General features: G+C 37.0%; 1 protein-coding gene across 3 annotated transcripts in view; it reads left to right on the plus strand.

Moving 5' to 3' along the window:
• The window catches only part of CHM (CHM Rab escort protein), a 211,303-nt gene extending 187,412 nt beyond the window's left edge, over positions 1 to 23,891 (plus strand). For 2 of the 3 annotated variants that reach the window (XM_027608506.2, XM_027608507.2), the window contains exons 13-15: positions 8,333 to 8,431; positions 13,901 to 14,061; positions 20,132 to 23,891. In XM_027608506.2, the coding sequence (XP_027464307.1) occupies positions 8,333 to 8,431; positions 13,901 to 14,061; positions 20,132 to 20,323 (452 nt within the window). In that variant the 3' untranslated portion in view covers positions 20,324 to 23,891. Of the gene's footprint in view, positions 1 to 8,332; positions 8,432 to 13,900; positions 14,062 to 16,478; positions 20,112 to 20,131 lie in introns of those variants that run through there. The other variant, XM_027608508.2, reaches the window with a different exon arrangement.
• The last annotated feature ends 2,444 nt before the right edge of the window (positions 23,892 to 26,335 follow it).

Consider the following 26,335-nt stretch of genomic DNA (forward strand, 5'->3'; position numbering starts at 1 on the left):
CAGCTTTCTTTTGAGGTCTGCTGGCCTGGAAGATGGATCTCCATCCCTTCACATTCAGTCTGAATGTATCTTTAGGTTCAGAATGAGTCTCTTATAGACAGCATGTGGATGGGTCCTGTCTTTTTATCCAGTCTGCATCCCTGTGTCTTTTTATGGGAGCATTTAGGCTGTTCACGTTGAGAGTGATTATTGGAAGATATGAATTAATTATCATCATATTGCCTGTGAAGACCTTGTTTTTATAGATGGTCCCTGTAAATTTCTTTTCTTTTTTTTTTTAATATTTATTTATTTGACAGAGACACAGCGAAAGAGGGAACACAAGAAGGGGGAGTGGGAGAGGGAGAAGCAGGCTTCCCACCGAAGATGGAGCCCAATGCAGGGCTTGATCCCAGGACCCTGGGACCATGACCTGAGCCAATGGCAGACGCTTAACGACTGAGCCACCCAGGTGCCCCAATTTCTTTTCTGTATCACTCTTCAGGTCTTTCTCCTTTTATAGAACCCCCCTTAATATTTCTTGCAAGGCCATCAGACTGGTCACATATTCTTTCCGTTTCTGCCGGTCTTGAAAGCTCTGCATCTCTCCATCCATTCTAAATGACAGCCTTGCTGGATAAAGTATTCTTAGCTGCATGTTCTTGCTTAGTACCCTGAATATGTCTTGTCAGGCCTTTCTGGCTTGCCAGGTGTCTCTGGATAGGTCTGACATTATTCTGATGTTCCTCCCTCTGTACGTAAGGAATCTCTTCCCTCTAACTGCCCTTAAGATGGTTTCCTTGGTTCTGTGATTTGCAAGTTTTTTTATTACATGCTGGGGCGTTGGCCTGTTTTCCTTGATCTTGGGAGGGGTCCTCTCTGCCTCTAGGACAGGAATGTTTGTTTCATTCCACAGATTAGGGAAGTTCTCAGCTACAGTTTCCTCCAATATATCTTCTAGTCCTGTCTCTCTCTCCATCCCCTCAGGGATCCCAATGATTCTGACACTGGAACCTTTCATTCTGTCGCTTATTTCTCTGATTCTATTTTCATGGATTCTCAGTTGTTTTTCCCTGGCCTCCTCTTTTCCCTTTTTGTCTATTAGTTGGTCTTCTGCCTCACTTACCCTACCTGTTAGATTTTCTAGATTAGATTAGATCTCATTGATAGCATTTTTAAGTTCTACCAGTTCAGCTTTCATTTCTGCCCTTAGAGACTCTGTGTAGCCATTAATTGACTTCTCCAGTCTAGCTATTGTCTTCACAATTGCTAACCTGAATTCCACCTCCGACATCTTGGTTATATCTGAATACATTTGTAAATCTGTGGCATAAGTCATAGTCTCTGAGTCTTTCCTATTTTGGGGGTTCCTCCTCCTAGTCATTCTGTTGATGGGTGGTTGAGGGTATATATAGAGTCCAAATTATTGAACACAATCTAAGCGAAATGCACCTGTTTTGTAGGGACCTTAGTGTTGCTGGCCTCTTGTTTTCTCAGCCTGTGTTTTGGGAGAGGGGCCTGGCACGCTGTTACTCAGGCAACCCTGTTTGGGCAGAGTTGCCCTGCCCCCTGTGGTGGGCGACAGGCTCAGTGTAAACCAGGTTTTTGGGGCTTTTTTTCTCTGGAGGCTTTCCGCGTCTCTTCCGTGAGAGCAGAAGAGACCATTTCCAACCCTCTACCTCAGAGCAGAGAGATCGCATTCTGTTCTTCAATGAGCTCTCCAGGCCACACTCTCTCCGTTTCTGTCCGTGCTGCTATGAACTGCAGCGTCTTGGGTTGTGCGCCCCTCCACAGCACTCCCAGTCCTTGCCTCCAGGTCAGGGCACGTCTCTGCCCTTTGTGCTTCTAAATCTGCCAGCTGCCCCCAGTTCACACGCGCAGCCCCACCGCTCCAGCTTCAGTCCCAGCGGTCGCCTAAAGTCCTTTCCCCGTTTCTACCAGTCTGCGAGTGTGTGCCCCGTCCCCAGCTCAGGAGGCTGTCGCTCACCAGCGGTTTAGGATCCCGAGGGCTCGGCTCCCTCCCCCTTCCTTTTATCTTCAGATATCTGCCCGCAGAATCACGGCTCCCCGCTCCCTACCTCGAAACCAGCCGCCTGCAATATTCTGTTTGTAGAGTTCCAGATCTATCTTCTTACATCTCAGGCTGATTCCATGGATGTTCAGAGTGTTCTGGTGGATATCCAGTTCAATTCCGGGGACCGCTTAGAATAGGGACCCCTACTCCACCATCTTTTCCCATCTCTCGAACCTTTGGCCAGTGCTCCTGTATCCTTCTGACACAACCCCAGAAATCTTTTTCTTTTTTTTTAAGATTTTATTTATTTATCAGAGAGAGAGCACAAGCAGAGGGAGTAGCAGGAAGAGGGAGAAGCAGACTCCCCACTTATATCTGTTTAAATTTCATCCCTGTCTGTGAACTTTTCTTGTTCTTTCTTTTGAGATGAATTTTTACATCTGGGCATTTTATGTAAGTCTCTGTCTTCTTCTCTGTTTTAGAAAAGTCTCTTATGTTTCCTTCTCCTGAGAGTAATGACTTTATGAAGGTGTCATATAGTGTTCAGGGCCTGGCAAGTGTCTCTGGTGTGTGCTGTGTGCACTCTGCTGCTGTGTTTCCACTGTTCTGTCCTTCAAGCAAGCCTCTGCAGAGGCTCTCCTTGCCTGCAGTGGGGATTGTTTGGATCTTGGCCAGTGTGTAGGGACTTTTAACTAGGTGTATTCTGGTCTACTTGTTAAATGAAACCTGGTGCTACTTCCACTAGAACTGAAGCCTTGCTGAACTCTCTGGTCAGTATACATTGTGTGTGTCGGGATTTCTATTGGTTTTCTGGCAGGAGCCTGTTGCACTGGGACTTATGCACAGTTGCAGGAGAAAAGTAGTTCCAGCAGAGTGCAGGGTGGGTAGGACTTGGTGGAGGAGGGAAATGGCACCAGCCAGCCACCCTTTGTTCCTGGAGAGTGGTCTCTGTGCTGCTCTTCTCAGGGAAGCACTCCCAGAAGAGGGAATAATTTCTTCTTGTACGTTCCAAGCGTTTTTCAGATACGTGTTTTCATGCTGCCTCTGCGTTGTTTGCCTGCCTGGAGCAGTGCAGTGAACTTTGGGCTCTATCCCAGCAAAGCCTGCTACCTTTTTTTTTTTTTTTTTTAATGGTGCAGGGTGGGTGCTTTACTTTTTTTTAATTTTATTTTACTATGTTATGTTAATCACCATACAGTACATCATTAAATTTTGATATAGTGTTCCATGATTCATTGTTTGCATATAACACCCAGTGCTCCATTCAATATGTGCCCTCTTTAATACCCATCACCAGGCTAACCCATACCCCCACCCCCCTCCCCTCTAGAATCCTCAGTTTGTTTCTCAGCGTCCATAGTCTCTCATGGTTCATCTCCCCCTCCAATTCCCCCCCTTCATTTTTCCCTTCATACTTTTTTGCTTTTCAACATATAATGTATTATTTGTTTCAGAGGTACAGGTCTGTGACTCATCAGTCTTACACAATTCCCAGCGCTCAGCATAGCACATATCCTCCCAATTGTCTATCACCCAGCCACCCCATCCCTCCCACCCCCCAAATGTAGTGATCTGAAGGGGTACGTGCACCCCAATGTTTATATCAGCAATGTCCACAATATCCAAACTATGGAAAGAGCCAAGATGTCCATCAACAGATGAATGGATAAATAAGATGTGGTCTGTATATACAATGGAATATTAACGCAGCCATCAAAAAAACCAAAATCTTGCCATTTGCAATGACGTGGATGGAATGAGAGGGTATTATGCTATGTGAAATAAGTCAATCAGAGAAAGACACGTATCATATGATCTCACTGAAATGAGGAATTCTTAATCTCAGGAAACAAACTAAGGGTTGCTGGAGTGGTGGGGAGTGGTAGGGATGGGGTTGCTGGGTGATAGACATTAGGGAAAGTATGTGCTATGGTGAGCACTGTCCAAAATCTATAAAGAACTTATCAAACTCAACACTCAAAGAACAAATAATCCAATCAAGAAATGGGCAGAAGACATGAACAGACATTTTTCCAAAGAAGACGTCCAAATGGCAAGCAGACACTTGAAAAAGTGCTCAACATTGCTCAGCATCAGGGAAATCCAAATCAAAACCTCAATGTGATACCACCTCACACCAGTCAGAATGGCTAAAATTAACAAGTCAGGAAATGACAGATGTTGGCAAGGGTACGGAGAAAGGGGAACCCTCCTACACTGTTAGTGGGAATGCAAGCTGGTGCAGCCACTCTGGAAAACAGTATGGAGGTTCCTCAAAAAGTTGAAAATAGAACTACCCTATGACCCAGCAATTGCACTACTGGGTATTTACCCCAAGCCTGCTAACTTTTAAAACTCCAAACTTTAGGGAAGTGCTGTGGCGGGGGCCTGCACTGTTCTTTTGGGGGAGGGTCTCACTGCATTGGGACAGATGCTGTTTTGACCAGGAAGTTTTAGAGAACTAAAATGAAAGCGTGGTTGTATTTCTAGTTTCGTGTTGAGTGATGTCAGACTTGTGAACTTCAGATATCTTTGTTTCAGTAGTACTGATTGTGACTAGCACTCCATTCACCAAACTTTTTCAAGTGTTACTGTTTTATTCTATGAATTAAAGCATATATTGCACTAAGGCTTCTTTAATGCCAATCAAATCTAAGTATTATTGCCAGCAGAGAAATTGTGATAGAGAATACATTTCATCATTTTTAAGACCATTAAGACTTTAAGCAGTTGCTAAATGAAGTTAATAGGAGCATAGTTTATAAAAGAGCCAAGGTTTAAAAATTTTTGAGTCCGTTATAATATCACATGCTGCCAATGGGTAATATTTTCACTTCTGATGTATCTTCTACAATCTTAGTAATAGTTATTGATTTGTATTAATAAGTATAATGCTTTTAGGAAAGCACTTGCCCCATCTGATATAACTTGTAGTCATTTTTAGCATTTATTGAGCAAGTTAATTTTTTGGAGAAGAATTAAAGTCACATAATGCATTTAAAGTAATTATTGCTAGGTATCTCTATTGCCATTTTGTTAATTGTTTTGTGGTTGTTTTGTAGTTCTTTTCCCTCTCTTGCTTTCTTACTTTCTTTGTGATTGATGAGTTTCTGTAGTGTTATGTTTGACTTTCTTTCTCCTAATTTTTGGTGTATCTATTTATAGTTTTGGGGTTTGTGGTTACTATGCGGTTCATATATAACTTACTAAATAGTAGTCTATATTACTTTGATCATAACAGGAAAAGTAGGAAGTGTAGGGAGAAAAAAATAGTTGTTTATAACTTAAATTTTTAGGTCAATTAATAATGTAGCATCTAATCAGAATCATGTTCAGACATTACAATTCAGGTTATGAATGTTTTAGTATTTCTAAGAATTGTTTTTTGCTTTTATTTTATATTATTTTTTATTTTTATTTTATTTTGTAAATAAAGATTTTATTATTTGAGAGAGAGAGCATGACTGGGGGGAGAGGCAAAGGAAGAGGGAGAAGCAGACTTCCCGCTGAGCAGGGAGCTGGACAAGGGGCTTGATCCCAGGACACAGGGATCATGACCTGAGCCAAAGGCAGATGCTTAACCAGCTGAGCCACCCAGGCACCCCTCTTTCTAAGAATTGGTATAAAACTCATTAAGTGTAAGATGATAATCTGACTTGACTACTAGAAATTTTTGGTGGCACTCCCTGAACCAAACTATGATAATATTGTTACAAAACATAAGGATGTAATTACTCCATTATATATTTCTTTTATATATCCTGTTAAATGGAACCAGTAGTCTACCCTTAAGATATTAAAAATATACTTTTATTTATATTCATGTTCATCTGCTTTTTCTCTAGTACACATTAACTGAATAGGAAGAACTGGAAAATTGAGAACTTTGGCATGGGTATTGGTATTTTATGAGACAGGACAGTTTCTCTCAAATTTTATCAGGAATTTCTGCCTTTGTAGTTATATACCCCATTTAATTCAGCAATTACGTAGGGAGTTTAAACTCCCCAGCAAAGTTATATAGCATTTGGAAAATTTTAGTTAATTAGGAATAATTTTGTTGTGAAGGTTATTATACCTTTTGAAATGATTAGTACCATACGTCCTATTGTATCCCAGAATCAATAGGAATCATTGTTACAATCATGTAAAAACTATACTCAAATAAAATAGAAACCTTCTTAGAATATCACTTTTTTTGGTGGACCTGAAAAAAATCTACAAAATTTGATTTTAGCTCAGATGGTTATTAAGAGTCCTCAGTTCATGCTTAGAATGGAATTTTAATAATAAGCCTCCACTTCTGATGTCAACTTCCATGATAAGCTTTGAACTGTCTTCCTGGGGTTTAAAAATAAAGTCTACTGGTCTAAACTTTCAGAAAAGAAGTGAGTATACTTTTCTACCGGTGTTTTAGGGGAAAGAATTTCTCAGTACTTATACTCTTCTCTAGTATATTCTTTCAGTTATCATTTTATCCTGCCCCAAGCCCTTTCCTGGACCATAAGAATTTCTCCCATTGGGGATCCCCTTAGTCCTTTCTTTCAGTACACAAAACTGTTTGTCCTTACTTTATATTTGTGTGTTGGGCTTTAGCAATTCTAAGTGTATTAGGCTACAGTACTTTACTCCTACGAAGGGCCTTTTTTGTTCATGATATTCTCTAACGCAAACATTCTCCAAGGCCAGGCCCCATGAATCTGTAAATGGAAAAAGGAAGTGATTTGGGATTTCTGAAAATACTATATACTGCTTTAAATTGTGCCATTTTATGGACTTTCAAGTATATGTATCACTCAAACCTAGCCAGCAGTGTTCCCCGAAAAGGTTTCTTAGAAAACCCTATAATGAGGTAAATACCCAGTAGTGCAATTGCTGGATCGTACGGTAGCTCTATTTTCAACTTTTTGAGGAACCTCCATACTGTTTTCCAGAGTGGTTGCACCAGCTTGCATTCCCACCAACAGTGTAGGAGGATTCCCCTTTCTCCGCATCCCCACCAACATCTGTTGTTTCCTGACTTGTTAATTTTAGCCATTCTGACTGGTGGGAGGTGGTATCTCATTGAGGTTTTGATATGCAGCCATCAAAAGGAATGAGATCTTGCCATTTGCAACGACGTGGATGGAACTGGAGGGTGTTAGGCTGAGTGAAATAAGTCAATCAAAGAAAGACATGTATCATATGACCTCACTGATATGAGGGATTCTTAATCTCAGGAAACAAACTGAGGATTGCTGGAGTGGGGGTGGGGTGGGAGGGATGGGTGTCTGGGTGGTAGACATTGGGGAGGGTATGTGCTATGGTGAGCGCTGTGAATTGTGCAAGACTGTTGAATCACAGATCTGTACCTCTGAAACAAATAATGCAATATATGTTAAGAAAAAAAAAGAAAGGGTAAGAATGAAGGGGGGGAAATCGGTGGGGGAGACGAACCATGAGAGATGATGGACTCTGAAAAACAAACTGAGGGTTCTAGAGGGGAGGGGGTGGGGGGATGGGTTAGGCTGGTGATGGGTATTAAAGAGGGCACGTTCTGTGTGGAGCACTGGGTGTTATAGATAAACAATGAATCATGGAACACTACATCAAAAACTAATGATGGGGGCGCCTGGGTGGCTCAGTCGTTAAGCGTCTGCTTTCGGCTCAGGTCATGATCTCAGGGTCCTGGGATCAAGCCCCATATCGGGCTCCCTGCTCGGCGGGAAGCCTGCTTCTCCCTCTCCCACTCCCCCTGCTTGTGTTCCTTCTCTCGCTGTCTCTCTCTCTGTCAAATAAATAAAATCTTAAAAAAAAACAAAACTAATCATGTATGGTGATTAACATAACAATAAATTTAAAGAAAAAAGAAAACCCTATAATGAATAGATATGTTAACTTATCAGTAAAGTTTATATAAATGGATTCTTCCATCTGAAGAATATGAAGTGTGTTCTCTAGGTAAATACTCCATTTCATTCTTTTTTACATACTTCTACTTTGCTTAGCAATCCTTTATCCAGCCTCTTCCTTTATCCAGCCTCTTTGGGAATGTTATAAGGATAAGTTAAGCTCTTTCTATGAATAAGTGGTTTCCTAAGCTTTTCTACTCTGCTAGTTTTATAAAATGAACCACCAACTGCTACTTCCTCTTGTGTCTTAGTGTGCTCTTTATTAGTTAACACATATTTTAGCTATTAACACATACAGCATATTGTTATGGTTTCTACATGTTCCATCACTAGATTATAAATTCCTTAAAGGCAGGAGCCATGACTTGCTTAGGTCTCTGTTTCCCCTGGCACCAGTTTAGTGCCAAATGTGTGTAATAGGAACTCAAGATATTTTTTTTTTAAACAGATCTGGTTCATTTGACTTGTACATCTTCTAAAACAGCAAGAGAAGATTTAGAACCAGTTGTGCAGAAATTGTTTACTCCATATACTGAAACGGAGATAGGTAAGAATAATAATCAGCGATTCATGATGAAAAGGTAATATAACAACTTTACTCCTCTTAGGTATCTCGTGAAGGTTTCTGCAACCTGGACTGAAATGTGATGTATTACACGTTTTAGTAGCATGAAGGAGCACATTCTCTTCCTAAAAATGGGCAAATGTTCACTCTGTAATGGTAAAGGAAAAATATGTTTCACACACAACATGTATAATTAGGTGCAAAAAATATACATTTATATGCATACATACTCACATGCATAGGAAAAAGACTGCCTGTAAATCTCTCAGTTTTGGTGGAATTATGGACAACTTTTATTTTTTTCCTTTTAATTTTCTTCATTTTACAGATATTATACAGAGAGTATACCTTTATCAGAAAAAGTTATCTTTATTTAAAAAAAAGCTGAGATAATATTACAGTATTAATTGACAAATGTCAGAATCCCTCCTAATTGTCCTTTAATGTGTAGCTTGCTAGTGATGTGATAAATATTTAGCTCTCAAAATATATGTGCCACTATGCTACTTATTCATGGTGGAAAAATGTTTTTCAACCACAAATTTTTAAATTTTTCTCCTCATAGGGGAGCTCTTATAGCTATGAATGGAGTAAATTGTAGTGTATTTAGGGTGTAAGTGATCAAAAAGTAGCCTAATGGATATTATACATTTATATGAAGCAAGGATGATTTTCATTTTAGGATTTGCATGTCCACTTGAATCATGACCAGTTTCCTCACTGAGTCATATATCTTTATTTCCTTTGGATGTTATGTTTGTTCAGGCAACCATTTATTTACTCCTACCTGTTGTATTTTCTTTTAGTTCATCTCCTATGTGTCTTATTTGTTTTCTTAATGCAGAGATAGTATGTAGTGGGACATTTATATTTACATAAGAAAACTCCGTTTTAAGAACTAATACCAGTATAATTATTTTTTTTTTCAGCTACGTGAATAAAATCCTGAAATCTGAAACTTTATTTCACTTTAGTTTGGAATTTAGTTTGTTTCATATTTACATTTTATTCATTGGAAAGTCTCATATATGTGTTTGAATTTTTGTTAAAAATTTGATTGCGAAGTTTTGATACCTGAGAATATTCTTAAACCTAATATGGAATCATGGTTTTATCCTTGGCTTTGATTACCTTGCTTTTAAAAACTGAATTTTTTCCTTGTTTCTGAAATTTTTAATAATTTTTTGTTTTAATTTCATTTTGTGATAGTCCCAATAATACACTAAATTTGAATCTTGTATCATTGTTCTTCATGTTTTAAATGCATTTAATTTTCTTTAAAAAAAAAAAAAGCTGAGGAAATCACATATTCATTATTTAGCATCCTCTAGTCATTTTAGATTTTTAAACATTAATCTTAATGGTTAAAGTGATCCCATTTTGAAATGATGTATTGTTTAGAACCTGAGTGAAATTCTTTAGTAAGAACTATGTGCTCAGAGGGGTCCTCAGGTGCACTGAGGCACTAAAAAGCTAGTTTTCACTGACACATAGGCCTTTTTATCATCAGGATGAGGTAGTGGTCATATTTTAATTAAAATGTCAGAACAAATACTGTTGGAGTTATTGAAAATGAATCACCAGATAAAGTGAGCACTGGGCCATGGCAGGTCAAAGAGGCAAAGTCACCTGGAGAAGAGAGCTCAATTCATTTTCCTGCCTAAATGAGAAAGAACTTTATGAGCAGTATCAACTTTTAGTGCATTAAAGCACATTCTTCTCTGTAGCAAAAGCACCTATTTTCACAGATTAGTGGCTTTTATTATTATGTTTTAATTACTTGATAGTGATATGAAATCTTATGCTTTAGAGCATTGTAAATAGTTTTATTTTTTTTAATTTTATTATGTTATGTTAGTCACCATACAATACATCATTAGTTTTTGATGTAGTGATCCATGATTCATTGTTTCCATATAACACCCAGTGCTCCATGCAGTACATGCCCCTCCTTAATACTCATCACCAGCTAACCCATCCCCCCGCCCCCCTTCCCTCTAAAACCCTGTTTCTCGGAGTCCATAGTCTCTCATGGTTCATCTCCCCCTCCGATTTCCCCCCTTCATTTTTCCCTTCCTTCTCCTAATGTTTGTTTTAAAATGTGTGCCAAAGGAATAACATTACTTGAGCTTATTTTTTCTTTTAGAGTTCTACATTCTGTTTAGTGCTGTGCTTCATAAGCCTTTGTGAAAGTCAGCCTAGTTACCTTGCAAGGAAGTTTATTTATTGTAAAAGATCATGTTCTCTTCTCAAATACAGTACTTCTTTGCTGATGTATATAAGAAATTTCAGTAGGTTTGTGAATGGTATTCCCTCTATTCTTTCTGTTACTTTTTCACATTTAAGGTATCAGCTGGAGCTCTTGACATATACTGTCTTAAGACGCAATTGTACCAATACTTCCAAGAGCCCTACCTCCCAACCTCCTTTAAGAACATCAAAGATCTCTAAACCCCCTGGCCTCCTTTAAGAACATCAGAGATCTCTAAACCCTTCCCTATTTCCTTGTCCAAAGAATTTTCAGGTGTTATTATGTCTAATGAACCTGATTGTATAGGTAAGAAAATTAGGTGATTGCTAACCATTCATACCAGTCTGGATTAGTTCTTCCAGACTTCAGAATACCCTTCAAAGGACTGAGTGAGCAATGGTATAACTATCCTCAGTGGTTTCCTATTTTACCCAGGAAGTTGAGATTTTTCTATATGAATTGAAACAAGAATTTCATTAGTACTATATATTGAAATGTCTACAGTGTAGTATCATTACTGCACCATGTTCTCTTTTTCCCTTGATTGTGCATGGCATGTGGAATTATCTCATCCCATCTCACTCATGTCCTATCTCAAAAAAACAAAACTACCTAAAAACAAAAATTACCCTTACAGGTGTTATTTTGAGGTCCGTGGCTGATAAGGATGTTAGGTAATTGTTGGGCTCAGAAGTCAAATGCCTTATCTTAATTCCTTTTTGTATTTGTTGTATCCAGAGTAGGTCACAGCTGTGACAGTCTCTTACACTCTTGTCCTCACACTCCTCTGCTGTGTTGCTAAAATAGTCTATTCCTAAATATGGCATGTAACTGTAGACCATTTATTGCTTGTATTTGGTATGCCATTGTTGATTTTTTTTTCTGCCTACCTTATTTTGTACTTATCTCAGTTTAATTTGCCTAAGGTCTTATTCTAAATTACCTTTCACTTGTTCAGTCCTTTACATTATCTAACTGATGAAATGAGCTATTACAGAAAACCAGTTTTGTTCCTGGTTAGGTGATGTATTCCTAGCCAAACCTCAGCAGCTTTAATATTTCTTTGACAACTGTGTAGTTCACAACTGCATGTTATTTTTTCAACTATCTCTCTGCCTTCCAGCTGACCTCAAAGAAAGATGAAGCAATTATATGTCATTTTGAGGGTTTTAAGGTCAAAGCCTGATAACTCTCTTCTATCTAGAGCATTTATCTTCAGCCTATGTCAACTTTTCATCTCTCTCATGGTTCCTTCTCAATGCTTCAACCTCTATGAAATTTCTTTCCTATAATCTATTGGATTATTCATTTTTCCCAACTTCTTTTGAGTGAAAGCCCTCCTTTGAGCTGGAACTTTCATGAAATACAAGATAAACTCTCTTAATGTATGCTTAGAAATGGACTGGGCAATATTAAAGGAAATTCCAGACCTTAGCCCACTTTTCTTTCTGCAGTGCTCCTGGAGTCTGGTGTTGCAAATCATAGGCGGTATGTTTAATTGTCTTCCCATAAGATTTAGTGAAACTAAACTTAAAACCAATAAATTTACTAAGAGCCATATGGTTTTAGCTGTGAAATACGAGTTCCTTAAGTTCCTTTATTTTGTCAGTAAATAGGTTTCACCATCTTTCATGTGTTTACATGAAGTTAGTGATACCTTAGATTCAATATATCTTAGCATTAGGAAGGGACATCATAAGGAATCACTTCTTCCATTCAGAGTTTCTTTATCCTGTCACACTAATAATTATGGATTATTCAAAATGAACTAGAAAAATAACATGTTTGGTATTCTTGTAGTGGAGATATTTTAAATATAACAAAATCCTGTTTATCCTGAATTGAGGAATTGGGCATTCTTATTAATTGAATGCTGCAATTAGCTGTGAATTTCGCTACATTAATTACCAATTTAACAATAAGAGCTAATTAATTAATTATACCTTTTGTATTTTCTTTATGATTCACAAGGTACTGCATGGTCTTGAGTAATTTAATATACATCTATTGTTACCATTATACAGAATTTGAATTTTTGTTCAGATTCAGGCTAAAGAAAATTCTGTAGTCAATAAATATATTAACAGCAATATTTCAAGCAAAGAAAATTTAATAACATTTCTAAGGAAGAGTGGCAAGGAAATAATTATTAAGATTGCAAAGAATAGTTTTTAGGTATTAATAAGGTAGAACCTTTTAATAAGCACATCATACTTTGATTATACCTGAAAACAGGATGAAAATCAATATAGAAATTGTTCATTGAATGTCTGTTGTGTGCTAGGCCCTCTCTGTATTAGGGAACATGAAAAATCAGGAGACTAAGGACTAACTCTTCTTTATCTGTGCATCTCTGTCTCCTAGCCCAAGCCTACCACACATAATAGATGCTCACTGTTAAATGAGAGAATATGTGCTAAAACAACTTTAAGTCTCACAACCTTATTTTTGTTGTTGGTTGCCATGACTTTTATAATCCAGTAGGACAAAGTGTTAGTGAGTTATGGTATCAATGTGTTAATCCTGGATATATATTTTTAATAACTGCTTTATTGAGATATAATCCACGGTACTATACAGTTCACCCACCTAAAGTGTAAAATTCAATGTTTTTTAATATATTCACCAAATGGTTCAAACATCACCACAGTAAATTCTAGAATATTTCCATCACCCAAAATAGAAACCCCACACCTGGTAACAGTCATCCCTCACCCCAGTTCCCCCAGCCCTAAGCAACCACTAATCTACTTCCTGTCTCTATAGATGTCTTCTAGACATCTCATAATCCTGTATAGATCATTGACTTAATAATTTTTTCAAGTTAGTTTGTTTATGTGAAACATAAAAAAATTTGTTATCTTCAGTGGCATAATTTAAGGATGAATGTGTTCAGAAATGCTTTGATACTGCTGTGGAGAAATAATAGAAATCCAAGAGAACACAATTGGACTTACATCTAAGTAACTTGTAATCAAAATAATTTTTAAAATCTAACTTGTCTTAGGTTGAAAAGCCATCACTGCTTGAAATATATACATGTATTAGAGTGTGTGGATAAAGATTTACTGTTTTTTACATACAAAGCTCTGATTTACTACACTATATAATCATGGCTTTGTTAGTAATTGGCTATGTATTGTATTAATTGACAGGCTTATTGTGCTATAGATGTAAGTAAAATTTATGCCTACATTTAGAAAATGAAGAAGTTGAAAAACCAAGACTTCTGTGGGCTCTTTACTTCAATATGAGAGATTCTTCAGATGTCAGCAGGAACTCTTATAATGATTTACCTTCCAACGTTTATGTCTGCTCTGGTCCAGACTGTGGTTTAGGAAATGATAATGCAGTCAAACAGGTAAGCTGTTCGTGTTTCTCATTTTCTGTTAAAAAGTTGGTGTGGTTGGGAAAGTGAATTGTTTTTTTCCTCTGGGATGTGGGAAAAAAGACTAGAAAAGTGTCTCTGTCATTTAACACCATCTCTATAACTTGCCCCCAAACTTTTTCCTATAAATGACCAAACTTCTTTAAATATACTTTAAATATAGTATCCAATATTTTCACATTCTTGACTATAATGATGAATTTGCAAGAGAGCATTTATGAGTTCCATTGTGGGAATAAGGATGGAAGATGTTAGAAATACACATTCTGAAAAATTAAAGTTATGCCAGTTTTCTAAAGAAACATTGCTTTTTTTTAAATTTTATTTTATTTTATTATGTTAGTCACCATAGAGTACATCATTAGTTTTTGATGTAGTGATCCACAATTTATTGTTTTCATATAACACCCAGTGCTCCATGCAGTACATGCCCTCCTTCTAATTTAAACTGTAGGCCTGTTGTTTTATTATTTTGAAATATACTAACCATTTTTCTTTGTTAACCTCTGAGTCATTTTAAAAGGAGTGTAACCAAGTAACTAATCACATACAAAATATAATTTTTAATTGATCTTAAAACATTTTCTTATTTTGGAAAAGAATATGTAACTTACAGTTTTTCAGAGTTAACATGATTCCTTTAATGTTTTGACACAAGCTGGTGTCCCAGAAGTTACTGTCATAGCTGCTGAGGAATATGTTAAATCAAGGTGGAATTTTGTGACAGCACTTCTGGGCAGGGCTATGAACTGGTACAGCGTAAGCCAACACAAGCTGACAAAAGTGAACTATGATTCCATTCAGATGAAGATCCATTTGTATATATAAATACACTTCTCTGTACCTGACAGGAAGAGAACATAAAATATATTTTTTTGAGGCACAAGTCTAAACTTTTCACAGATACAGTTGGCATATCTGTCTATTGAATCAGCAAGTGGATAATTTAACATTAAGACCACAGATGGAAGTTTCAGTCCAACTAGTGGCAGGGATCTCATAGGAGCAAATGGCCTCATTGACCCTTTAATTTTTAATCATAGTGGCAAGGCCATGACCCCATGTATCTATAGTTTTTTTTGCCACATTCTTTGTTTCTCTCTTCAGAGTCTAGTGGTGATCCTTGATAATCCTATTCAATCAGTGATATCAGAAGTGGGAAGTCACCCATCATTCATTCTGTTAGTTTAATAGGAACCTAAGATGGTTCAAGTTCCACATTTATGGCTTAAAATGACCAAGGCATTTTTGCTTTGATGATCCATTTTTTTCCAAGCAGAATCACCAACATGTTTTCAGGCAGATAGCTTAGGTCATTTTTCTAAAAAGATTTATTTATTAATTTTAGAGAGCATGTGTGCAGAGGGGCAGAGAGAGAGGGAGAGAAGCAGACTCCCCACTGAGCACAGAGCCTGATGGCAGGGCTCCATCTCCTGACTCTGAGATCATGACCTGAGCTGAAATCAAGAGTAGGATGCTTAACTGACTGAGCCACCCAGGTGTCCCTAGCTTAGGTCATTTTTATTCCTGAGTGGACTGTAATGTTTTTTTTTAACCAAAATGGGAAGGTCTTTTACATAAGGGCTCATTATACAAATGCTAATGTGATCTTAACAAACAGCTAGAAGATTATAATTAAAGGATAATTTTGTTATGAGGTAATTTGCTCCCAAGAAGATAGATTTTAGTGTTTAATCCTAGTATAAAACAATAATAATGCTACTTTTGGTACTAATTATATACTAGTAAATGTGAGTAGTTTTAAATTGTTATATAGCTTTAAACCTCACATCAGTTTGGGGAGAAATAATACCTATTTTGAAGGGCATCAGTAATAATATTTACAAATAGCCAGTGTATTTAAATAAACTTGTGTTCTAATTCCAGTATTTCATCCTATGTTCAGCCTAGTCACTAATTGATAACTTCTGTTTTCCAAATTGTCGATAAAAGCTCTTAGAGCATCACCTAGGCTTTGTCTACATAGTAAACATAAGCACCCGCAGACTTCTTTTTTTTTCACAAATGCTTTATTTTACCAGTTAGCAAGTTTGCATTTGCTTTTCCTATTTGTAAACGTATAGATGTTGCATAGCATAGACCTGTCTCCCTTGTGTTCATATGGAACACATAATTGAAACATTCCATCATCTGCACCAATCCATGTGATTTGAAAACATACTAAAAAATATAAAGTGGTCTGTGTTTAATACAAGTTAAAGTTGTGTGCAGGAGGAGCACACCAAGACATTATTATCACCACAGTGATGCTAGCATAAGTAGCCTAAGTGAAAATTGTGATTCTGTGACTTGCTGGTATTTATAGTTTGTTACTTAATTTTTTCTTTTTTTTCTGAAACTGACATATGATATCTCTTTTCTTAATACAGGTAGTGTCTCATTTACCCACACATACTGATGAACAGACTGGTCTATAGTTCTCTACTCCCAAGATCATTGATAGCTCACTCCTCCTTCAGGAGCCCCCATCTCCTAGGAGGTGCCACTACCATAGTAATGTACTCTTTGTATTATATTTCAGGTGTAAAATGGTTTAAATTGGCTGATGGGGGCAGCCTTACCACCATTTAGAATGTTGTCTTTATGGCATATTAGCAATATGTTTATGACTTTTGGTACAGAATTTGTAAGTTGAAGACTAGTTTTATAGATCATATGACCTATCAAGTTGCTCACATATTGCAGTATCGTTCACTTTCTCATGCCATTGAAGGAGAGGGAAATTTTAGGTGTCACATTTTTTAAAGCTACCATTCACTGAGCATTTTCTGTGTACCAGACAATATCCTAAACATCACATGTATATTATTTCATTTGGTCCTCAGAACCCTATGAGGTAAGTATCTGTGACATGCCCAAGATAAGGAAACTAAGACCCAGAGGGGCTAAATAACTTGTCCAAAGATCATAGATCTGGTAAATTTGTGAGCCAGAACTTTAACTCAGATCTGTTGGACCCCAGTGCTTATACAGTCATCTACTGTGCTGTGCTACTTTCCTCTTGTTAATGTGGATACATCCTAAATATATTAAACTGCTAGATTGACAAAATATTTTTTTTGTTTTGTCTAGATGTATGTTAAATAAACATGGGAATGTCTTCAGTAACTCAGTGTGTCCTCTCTATACTTCTCAATATAAAGAAACCAAGTCACAATATAATTATGCCTTTTTAATTTTTTTAACTACACGAAACTCTACTCTTTAAGCTAGCTTTTGGTTTAAAAGGGCAAGAAGGATTGGGGTGCCCAGATGGTTCAGTCGGTTGAGCCTCTGACTCTTGATTTCAGCTCAGGTCATGATCTCAGAATCATGCTCCATGCTGAGCATGAAGCCTGCTTGTGATTCTCTCCCTCTCACTCTACCCCTCCCCGCTCATGTTTTCTCTCTCTCTAAAAAAGGTGGGGAGGGGGAGCAAAAAGGATTAAAAGTTAATAACTCCTCTCAACTAACCTCTACTTCTGACAGCTCTCACAATTGAGGCTTAGTTGACAAATGAAATACAACAGACCAAGAAATATTAGATAGGCCTTCCAGAGCATGGCAGTTGACCTTCAAAGGTTCCAGCAGTAAGAGAGAGGAGATGGGAAGGGTTTTGGAGACTGGCTGTAGGAAATTGGCATCAGTGAGGGCCAATGGCAGATGGGCTGATGGTGAGAGTTCCACAAGCAGGTAGAAAACAAATAAGGGTGGTGCAGCAGCCTGCAATTGGTTAGCAGTCCTAGGAGACAGATTATGACAAGGATATATGGAAACAGAGTGTGGAATCAGCCACAGGGACTGAGATCCAGAGGAAAATGTATCCTACAGGTAGGTAACAGAAGGGAGAGAAGGTGTGAGACACAGAGGAACTAGAATAGAAGTAAAGTAGTAATAATAATTATTATATTTATGTTCAGCATTTCTACAATATACAGTTTTAAAAGTTCTTTAGTTCATTTTTTAAAAAATGTATATTGGAATACTACTCCATACCAGGAACTAAGGATCCAGAGTTGATTCCTTCAGTCCTTGTCATCCCTGAAGGAATCACTGTCTAGTAAAGGAGAACATGTAAACAAATGACAGTGCAGTACAGTATATGCAATAATAGAATAATGTACAAAGTTCAAAAATAATACAAAGGAGCCATGAGGTCTATTTAGGAGTCAGAGAACTTTGCAGAGAGGACTATAAAAGATGAGTAGCAATTCCCCATACAAATGGAAGATAATTGAAACATTCCAGCATCTGCACCAACCCATGATAGAAACATCATGACGTGTTTAAGAAAGTGCACATAAATAGGTATTAGTGAAGCAAAAAGTCTGAAAGTTGAAGATGGGATGGAGTAAATGATAAGACCAGAGAAAGAGGCTTGTAGGGTTTTGTATGCCATAGCAAAGATCTTGGATTTTTATCCTTTTAAGAAATGGGGAGTCAATGAAGAGTTTTAAGCCAGAGAGTGGCATAACCAGAATTTCATTTCCATAGACCCCTTCTGAAGGCAGCATGGAAATGGATTACATGGGGTAAACCTAGAGGCAAGGTGACCAGTTCTGAGATGTTGCAGTTATCTAAGGGAAAGATGATGTATGCCTGGGCTATATCTATAGGGAAGGAAAAAAAAAGGGAGTCAAGAACTAAGAGATAAGATTGTCAGGATTTGGCCATTGATTGCTTCCTGAGAGTGAAAGGAAGTAAGAGGGAGGGAGAACTTCTATAGGCAGACAAGGTTGAGATAAAAGACAAAAAGAGGAACTAAAGGATGAGATAGAGGCTTTGACCTCAGTCCTCCTGCTTCTAAGAGCTAAGTTTCTCCAGCAAAGACCTGTGGTGAGTTCCTGGGGTGGAGAGTAAAGTAGGCATCTCAAATATTTAGTTTCTTCATTAAAATCACATTCAGTTTCTTATTCTCTTACCCTGCCAGACTAAGCTCAGCTTAGATCTTGACATTCTGGGGCTCCTGGGTGGCTCAGTTGGTTAAGCGTTTGACTTGGTTTCGGCTCAGGTCCACGAGATCAAGCCCCCACATAGGCCCGCATTGGCCAATGTTGGTGGAGTCTGCTGGAGATTCTCTCCCTCTTGCCCCTGCTCCTCCCCCCGCCCCCCGCTTGCACTCACATGTGTGCGCAGTCTCTTTCTCTCTCTGTCTCTGTCTCTCTCAAATAAAATCTTTAAAAATAAAATCTTGACTTTTTAACTTATTAACAGAGATGACAGCTACCATATATAGAGGCTTAGTCTGCCTTTTCATAGACAAGGAAAGCAAGGCTCAAAAGTTTATTAAGCATTCCCCCAAATTGCATTGCTACTAATTGGCAGAGCCAGCATTTACACATGGCCTTCTATTCAGAGTCCGTCATCTTGAACACCATGTTATACTCCTTAAAGCCCGGGGGGGGGGGGTAGTTAAATTATACCAGAAAAGCAAATAGTTGAACAAATAAGAATTTTCTTGATTTTAATAATGACTTGTTAAAATTATTTTATTTTTTTATTTTATTTGAGAGAATGAGATAGCATGAGAGGGGGGAGGGTCAGAGGGAGAAGCAGACTCCCTGCTGAGCAGGGATCCCGATGTGGGACTCAATCCCGGGACTCCAGGATCATGACCTGAGCCGAAGGCAGTCGCTTAACCAACTGAGCCACCCAGGCGCCCTTGTTAAGATTATTTTATGCCAAGTTTAATTGTACAGCTATCACAAATAGACTCTATTGGGAATTTACATAAAGAATATTAAAGGAAATTGTATTTCTACCGATGTGTAGAATGAATGTCCTTAAACTCTCAGCTATCTAACACTTGATAATCTGATCAAGTACTGATATACTTAATAGTGGGCCTGAATGCATGCATAGAATTGGAGAGAAGTCACGGAATTCTGAAAGCAGATTTTTAGAAGGTCATGTATACTTGATAAAGGTCTATAACTTGAAGAAATTTTCAAGGGTGATACTTCATTTTTTAAATAATTTCAGAAAGGCATATACATTTTAAGCTGATACCCAAAAACTATTTTGTCCTTTCTTCCCTTGCCAGGCTGAAACACTTTTCCAGCTAATCTGCCCCAATGAAGACTTCTGTCCACCCCCACCAAATCCTGAAGACATTATCATTGATGGGGACAGTTTACAATCAGAGACTTCTGAATTCAGTGTCATACCAGAAGCTAACTCAGAGACTCCCAAGGAAAGCACAAGCCTGGGAAACCCAGAGGAGGCCTCTCAGTAATGGATATATGCCAAACTGAATATCCCACTTTGGAAATCCCTCCTGGCCTCAGTCTTCTTCATGGAAGAACTGTTTGAAAAATGTTAGAAAACAGCAGCCAGTTGACATAATTACCGAGAGAAGCAGGTCATAGAAATCCAAAAGGGGATTTTCCTTAAAGAGGACATTGTAAGAACACAAAACACTTATAAAGCACATTGGCTTGCTTGCTTTAAGTTACCAAACCTGTAGAATTAGCAGATAAATATAAATGGATGGGTTCCCAGGAGTATAGTAGCTATGGATATGAAAGTGTACCTATGCATTGTTAATAATTCTGTCATATTCAGAAAGCTTTTGCTTACCACTTTGGATCTTTGTTTGAAAGCCACATCTTCAGAATCAGATCACATATTCCCTTTGATTATTTTAATTCTATTTTCTTCATGGGTATGGGCATGATGACACCAATGATAAAAGCACATGTAAATGTAGTTGAGGAAAGCTAAAGTATCATGATCGAGGCAGGAGCCTGTGTTTGGAATAGAGGTTTGGTTTGTTTTCTATCTTGAGAACTCTTAAAAATGCCAATATTAAAGTATACATTTTTACAAATAAACCATGAATCCATTACTCAACATTTTTTGTTAGTAGTGATATTTGTATGTGAATCATTTACGCACTAGGAAAGCTTATAGGACTGAAGAAATGGAAGGAAAGATTTGGATATGCTCATCAGTATGTGGAAATCTGTCTGGTCAGGTAACTAAAGCCTAATTGTGTATGGACCCAATTTAGTTCTAGCTATACTATTGATGATATTAGACAAATTCTTTAACTTAATAGGCCTCACTTTCTCCATATGTAAGGTAGAAAGAGTAACATGTTGCCTACTGTAGGAGAATAATTTTGAAGATAAATGCAGTTCAATCCTTAGAATGGTAGTTCTGGGGGGAAAAAAAGTTGTTTTCCCCTTGACTTGGAGGTGAATATCAAAAATCTGTTGCAGCAAATAATTGTTTGCTGTCAACTCCCCCCAACACAATAGAGCACAGTGTTTTTATTGCAACTAAGCCAAAAAAAAAAAAAATCTGTTTCCTAAATGAGTATTTTATAGTCTTGTAGACCAGTAAGCATAGTAACATGGAATTGTGGTTTTGAATGTTAGTAAGGAAAGCACTCTAAATTCTTCATATTCCTCTTCTGCTAGGTAAACCTGAACCACTAAGGACTCTGAATACAGTATGACCATTAGTAAACCTTAATATACACTTAACATAAAAATGTTGGGGCTATACGTAGCCAGCAAATCTAGTTACAGTGACAGTGACTGTTAAAATTTTTCCGGATGCCAAGTTCTGATGGTTTGCTCTATTTGAGCAATACTTTGGATTTATTTCAATAATTAAATATATAAAAAGTTTATTGTGCATTCTGGCCTACATTACCAATGAGAGAGCCATTGCTACAGTAGAAAGCACATAGTTGCTGTGAGGCTATGACCTCTCCAGATTTCAGAGATCTTAAAGGAGGCTAGTTCTGTCAGGTCACAGATTCATAGAAAATGGAAAGAAACAAGGAATGTAGCTCTTGCCTCACCTTTCCAATCCCCTGTGGATATAGCTGAATCCAGATGGAAGGAAAACCTTCCCAGCCTCTCAGGCTGCTCCTAACTCCTCTGCCATTGTACACCCCATCTCCTATCTCTTTGGCCCTCTCCCTCTCTTCCCGTTTTATAATGTCCTACAAATTAGGGATAGCAGAATCACATTATAATCCATTTTGCTATATAGATTCAGATCTTAAGTCAAATCATGTTTCCTGAAACCCAACTATGCCATGTGCTAAATGCACAATACCTACCTTGAAGCACCAGGTATTTTCCCTGCCCCTCAATACAAGCAATATACAAGGTTCCACTATATGAAAGTATTGAGTCTGAATACAATTGCAGTAAGTTGCACCAATTAAGATATTGTACTTTGTTATAGTCTAAGAGTTAAGGCCTTTTGAATGCAGCATACACATTTATGAAAGCAACCAATCAGGGTAGGCCAGAATAATAACTAGAAAGACTATGATAGCTTTACTGCAGCTATCTATATGTAGACAAGGAAGGAGATGCTCTGTGGTCTCATGGCCCAACCCATATTGTACCTTATTTTATCCATTAGCCAGCATCATAATCTCTCTTCCGGGTTATTTATTAAATACTATTTAAGTGTTTAAAAGCTCCTGAATATGATTAATGGTGATTAAAATATTACACAACTGTTAAAAACATTGTGGTAGAGAACTTTAGATATTTCTTGTTGCCTCAGAATATAATAGAAATTATTCTAAGAGCTTTCTTTTCAGCTATCTTAATTACTGCAAATAAATCTTTTTTCATAGTTTTAAGCCAAAAAAGGAAAAACCTTTTGGTTTTGTTGTAAAACCATAAGCCTGAAGTTATATGAATAAAGTTAATATGTTATATGTGATACAGAAATCTCAGTAGCTAATTTAAAATTTTGAATATTGTCATCAAAGAATCTTGATTCATATGTTTAAAATGTTTAGTTATACATGCTGCTTATTAACCAAAAATGATAACATTCAGTTTAGTGATCTACATGAAAACCAGTTACCCTGTGTTGCTACTGTGTCTTTATCTAGTTGGCATGCCTGCCCAGAAAAGCAAATAGGTAGGTAGGTAGATATTATAAATGTAGGCATTTTTCTATAGAAAAACTGAGTTAAAATTTTCCCCATCTCTGATGATATTTAGTTACCCATAGTAAAATGGCCATGTTAATGGTTAACTTCTAGAATGGTAGTTTCTGAGATTAGCAGCCTTTTATTTAAAATAATGACCATGGTAATGATTATAACTTCTGTCATACCTATAGTTCCCCAAAAGGCAGCCCTTTGTCTAAAGTCCCAAAGACCTCAAAAAATGTTGTTGAAATTTGATCAGTAAGTAGTATTGATGCTTTAAAGCAGGAATTAAATATTTTCTTATATTTATAAGTCATTTACTGCATTGATATTGAATAATTTATCTCTAGGTTAATTTTCTTATATGCACTTCAAAGGCATAAGTATGATTATTCATAATTTTCACACTGTAGCAGTAAGTTTTCAGAAGAAATAAAAGTGATGCCTTTCAAGTGTGGTTTCCTATTTTTTACTATTAAAACTTTGCATATATACCAAGAAATTAAAGATTGTCTTGGAACTGATTTGTTGATATCAGTCTATTATTTAAACAATTGTCCAGCTGTATACTTGGTTTTGTTTCTAAGCACTTGTCAACTTTGTCAGGTTTGTGAGAAAGGCAAAATCAAATGATACCTGGGTTGATTTACTTAGCAAATTGTTCTAGAAGCCAGCATCAGATCTCATTCTGTTTGAAATTGGTGCTTGAGGCATGGGCTATGGCTTTATAGTACATTGCCTACAAACTGTTTTCACATCTCACTTAGTATATGAGAATATGAAATGTTTTTCATATTTGTTGAATGAGAACCTGAAATGTTTTTCTCTGTGGTGGTTGAGTCCACAACAATTTACTTGAAATAAATAAGAGACTGCTGGTGTTCCTCGTGTACAGAAATCATTCATTGAACTCTGATTTGCTCTTGGATCAAATAATTAAAGCAGAGTGACATTTTCTGTCAATTCCAGGTAGTTTCCTAAAGCTTCTCAGAATGCATTCAGAAGATAACAGGACTCCTTCAAAACTGACAATTTGTGAGATTATTCATAAATCAAATTTGGGAAAATAAGGTTAATTGAATTTTTAAACAAATAGCTGTATTATCCTTCAAACACCTTGGAGCTCATACAGTATTCACACTTTTTTTTTTTAAACAAGTGATTTGATGTTTGAATTCTCTTTAATGATGGCTTTTTTATTTTTTATTTTTTTTATATTTTACTAGCATCTGTTTATGCTTTAGTTCTTTTTTAAATTTTATTTTATATTTTAGTCACCATATGCAAACAATGAATCATGGAACACTATGTCAAAAACTAATGATGTACTGTATGGTGGCTTTTTAAAAAGTTAGGGGCCCCTGGGGGGCTCAGTTGGTTAAGCGTCTGCCTTCAGCTCAGGTCATGATCCCAGAGTCCTGAAATCGAGCCTCACATCAGGCTCCCTGCTCAGCGGGGAGCCTGCGTCTTCCTCTCCCTCTGCAGCTCCCCCTGCTTGTGCTCTCTTTCTGTCAAAGAAATAAATGAAATCATTAAAAAAATTAAATAAAATGTTAAATGGTTTAACCCTTAACATCCCATGTCACATTTTTTTAAAAGATTTTATTTATATTAGAGATAGATAGGACAAGGGGAGGAGCAGAAGGAGAGGAACAGATTCCTCCATGCTGAGCACAGCCTGATGCTGGGCACGATCCCATGACCCTGAGATCATGATCTGAACCAAAATCAAGACTCTGCTGATTAACCGACTGAGCCACCCAGACGCCTCCCCCCCCCCCCAAATCACATTTTTTAAGGCCAGTTTTCTTTCCATTAATATAGTTTGGCTGTAGGGCTGCAATGAGATGCTCTTCCCATACAAGTTGCCGTGTTTGCTTTTTCTGGTGGTGATGATTCTTAGGGCTATTTGACAGATAATCATTAGAACTTGAATCCTAGTAGCCTGTAAGAGTCTTTTCACCTATCACTGCAGGGGGATTTATGCTGGTAACTCCTATTAATGTTAATGGGACGTGCATGTGTAAATCCTCTTCCTCTCAGACAGTTGACCCCTAAAAGAAATATTCTTTAGACTTGGACACTTGCTGATCTAGAAGCATTAATGAATTGTTAATAAATTGTTCTATTCAGGATTTTCATGTGTGGAAAAAAAATAGACTGTACCTAAATTGGCACAGGATTTGTTCATAGAGCTTGAAAAGATAAAATACTACCTCTTAATTTTCTCTTCCCATTTCTATTATATACTAATATCTATTAAATACTTTTTCATCTTGCTATGGCACCAACCTTTTATTCTAGAAACTAATATGAAAGAAGCAATTATTGTATCTTTCCTATGCAAACTATTTCAGGGTATTCAAATAGTTGTTGAAGGAAAATTCTTATAGAAAAATCACCATTAATAATTACATGAAGAATGATAGAAAAATCACCATTTTGTAAACCCAGTGTAGTAATGGACCTAGGCAGTGATTATCAGTGGTTACTAAAACCTTAAGGTGAAAGTTTGATGCAGACATCACCTGAACCTAGTGATCAATCTTAAAAATCACTACAAGGAGAAAATAAGATGTTATAAACCTCCTGTTGTGTTGTAATAGCAGTACACAGCACTAACTGGGAAGAATTCTTGCCAAAATAGAAATTAAAAACTCAATCTGAATATAATCAAGCCTCTAGATCTAACTACCAATTTGTAAACATTGGGATTGAAGAGCTTATTAAATGACACCATGAAGATACAATGTATAAAATTCTAAAGGACAAATAACCTGACTTTATCAACAAATAACTTGCACAGAAAAAAATGAAGGGAGCACTGTTACAGATTAAAGGAGACTTTAGAGATGTATCAGCCAAGTGCAACATGCTGACTTTGGACATTGCTTTGAATAAATGAAACTTTTGTTAGAAAAAAAACATTTGAGACAATTGTAAGGATTGAACTTTGCCTGGGTGTTAGTTGACATCAAGGAATTAATTTTAACTACTGGGTGTGGTAATGTTAAAATTTTAAAAAGCATCTGTTAGAGATTTTTTAAAAATAGGTGAAGCAAATACATAAAATATTAATGATTAAATCTAGGTTATGCTATATGGGTTTGGATTTTTTCTATTTTGTATTTTTGTATTTAAAACTTTACATAGCAAAATTTTTAAATGGTAAATAAAAGTCTATTGATTAATAATAACCTATAGGTAGTATCTTACTTTACAACACAACTACTTTTCTATTTCTGAAAAGGAGGACTTATATGTTCAGTCCTGTCCTAAATTTTGTTTTATAATGTTTTGAAACCATGGGCTATAAAAATAACGTATTTGAAT

This window comes from Zalophus californianus, chromosome X, assembly GCF_009762305.2.
Source record: "Zalophus californianus isolate mZalCal1 chromosome X, mZalCal1.pri.v2, whole genome shotgun sequence".
NCBI classification, from domain to species: domain Eukaryota; kingdom Metazoa; phylum Chordata; class Mammalia; order Carnivora; family Otariidae; genus Zalophus; species Zalophus californianus.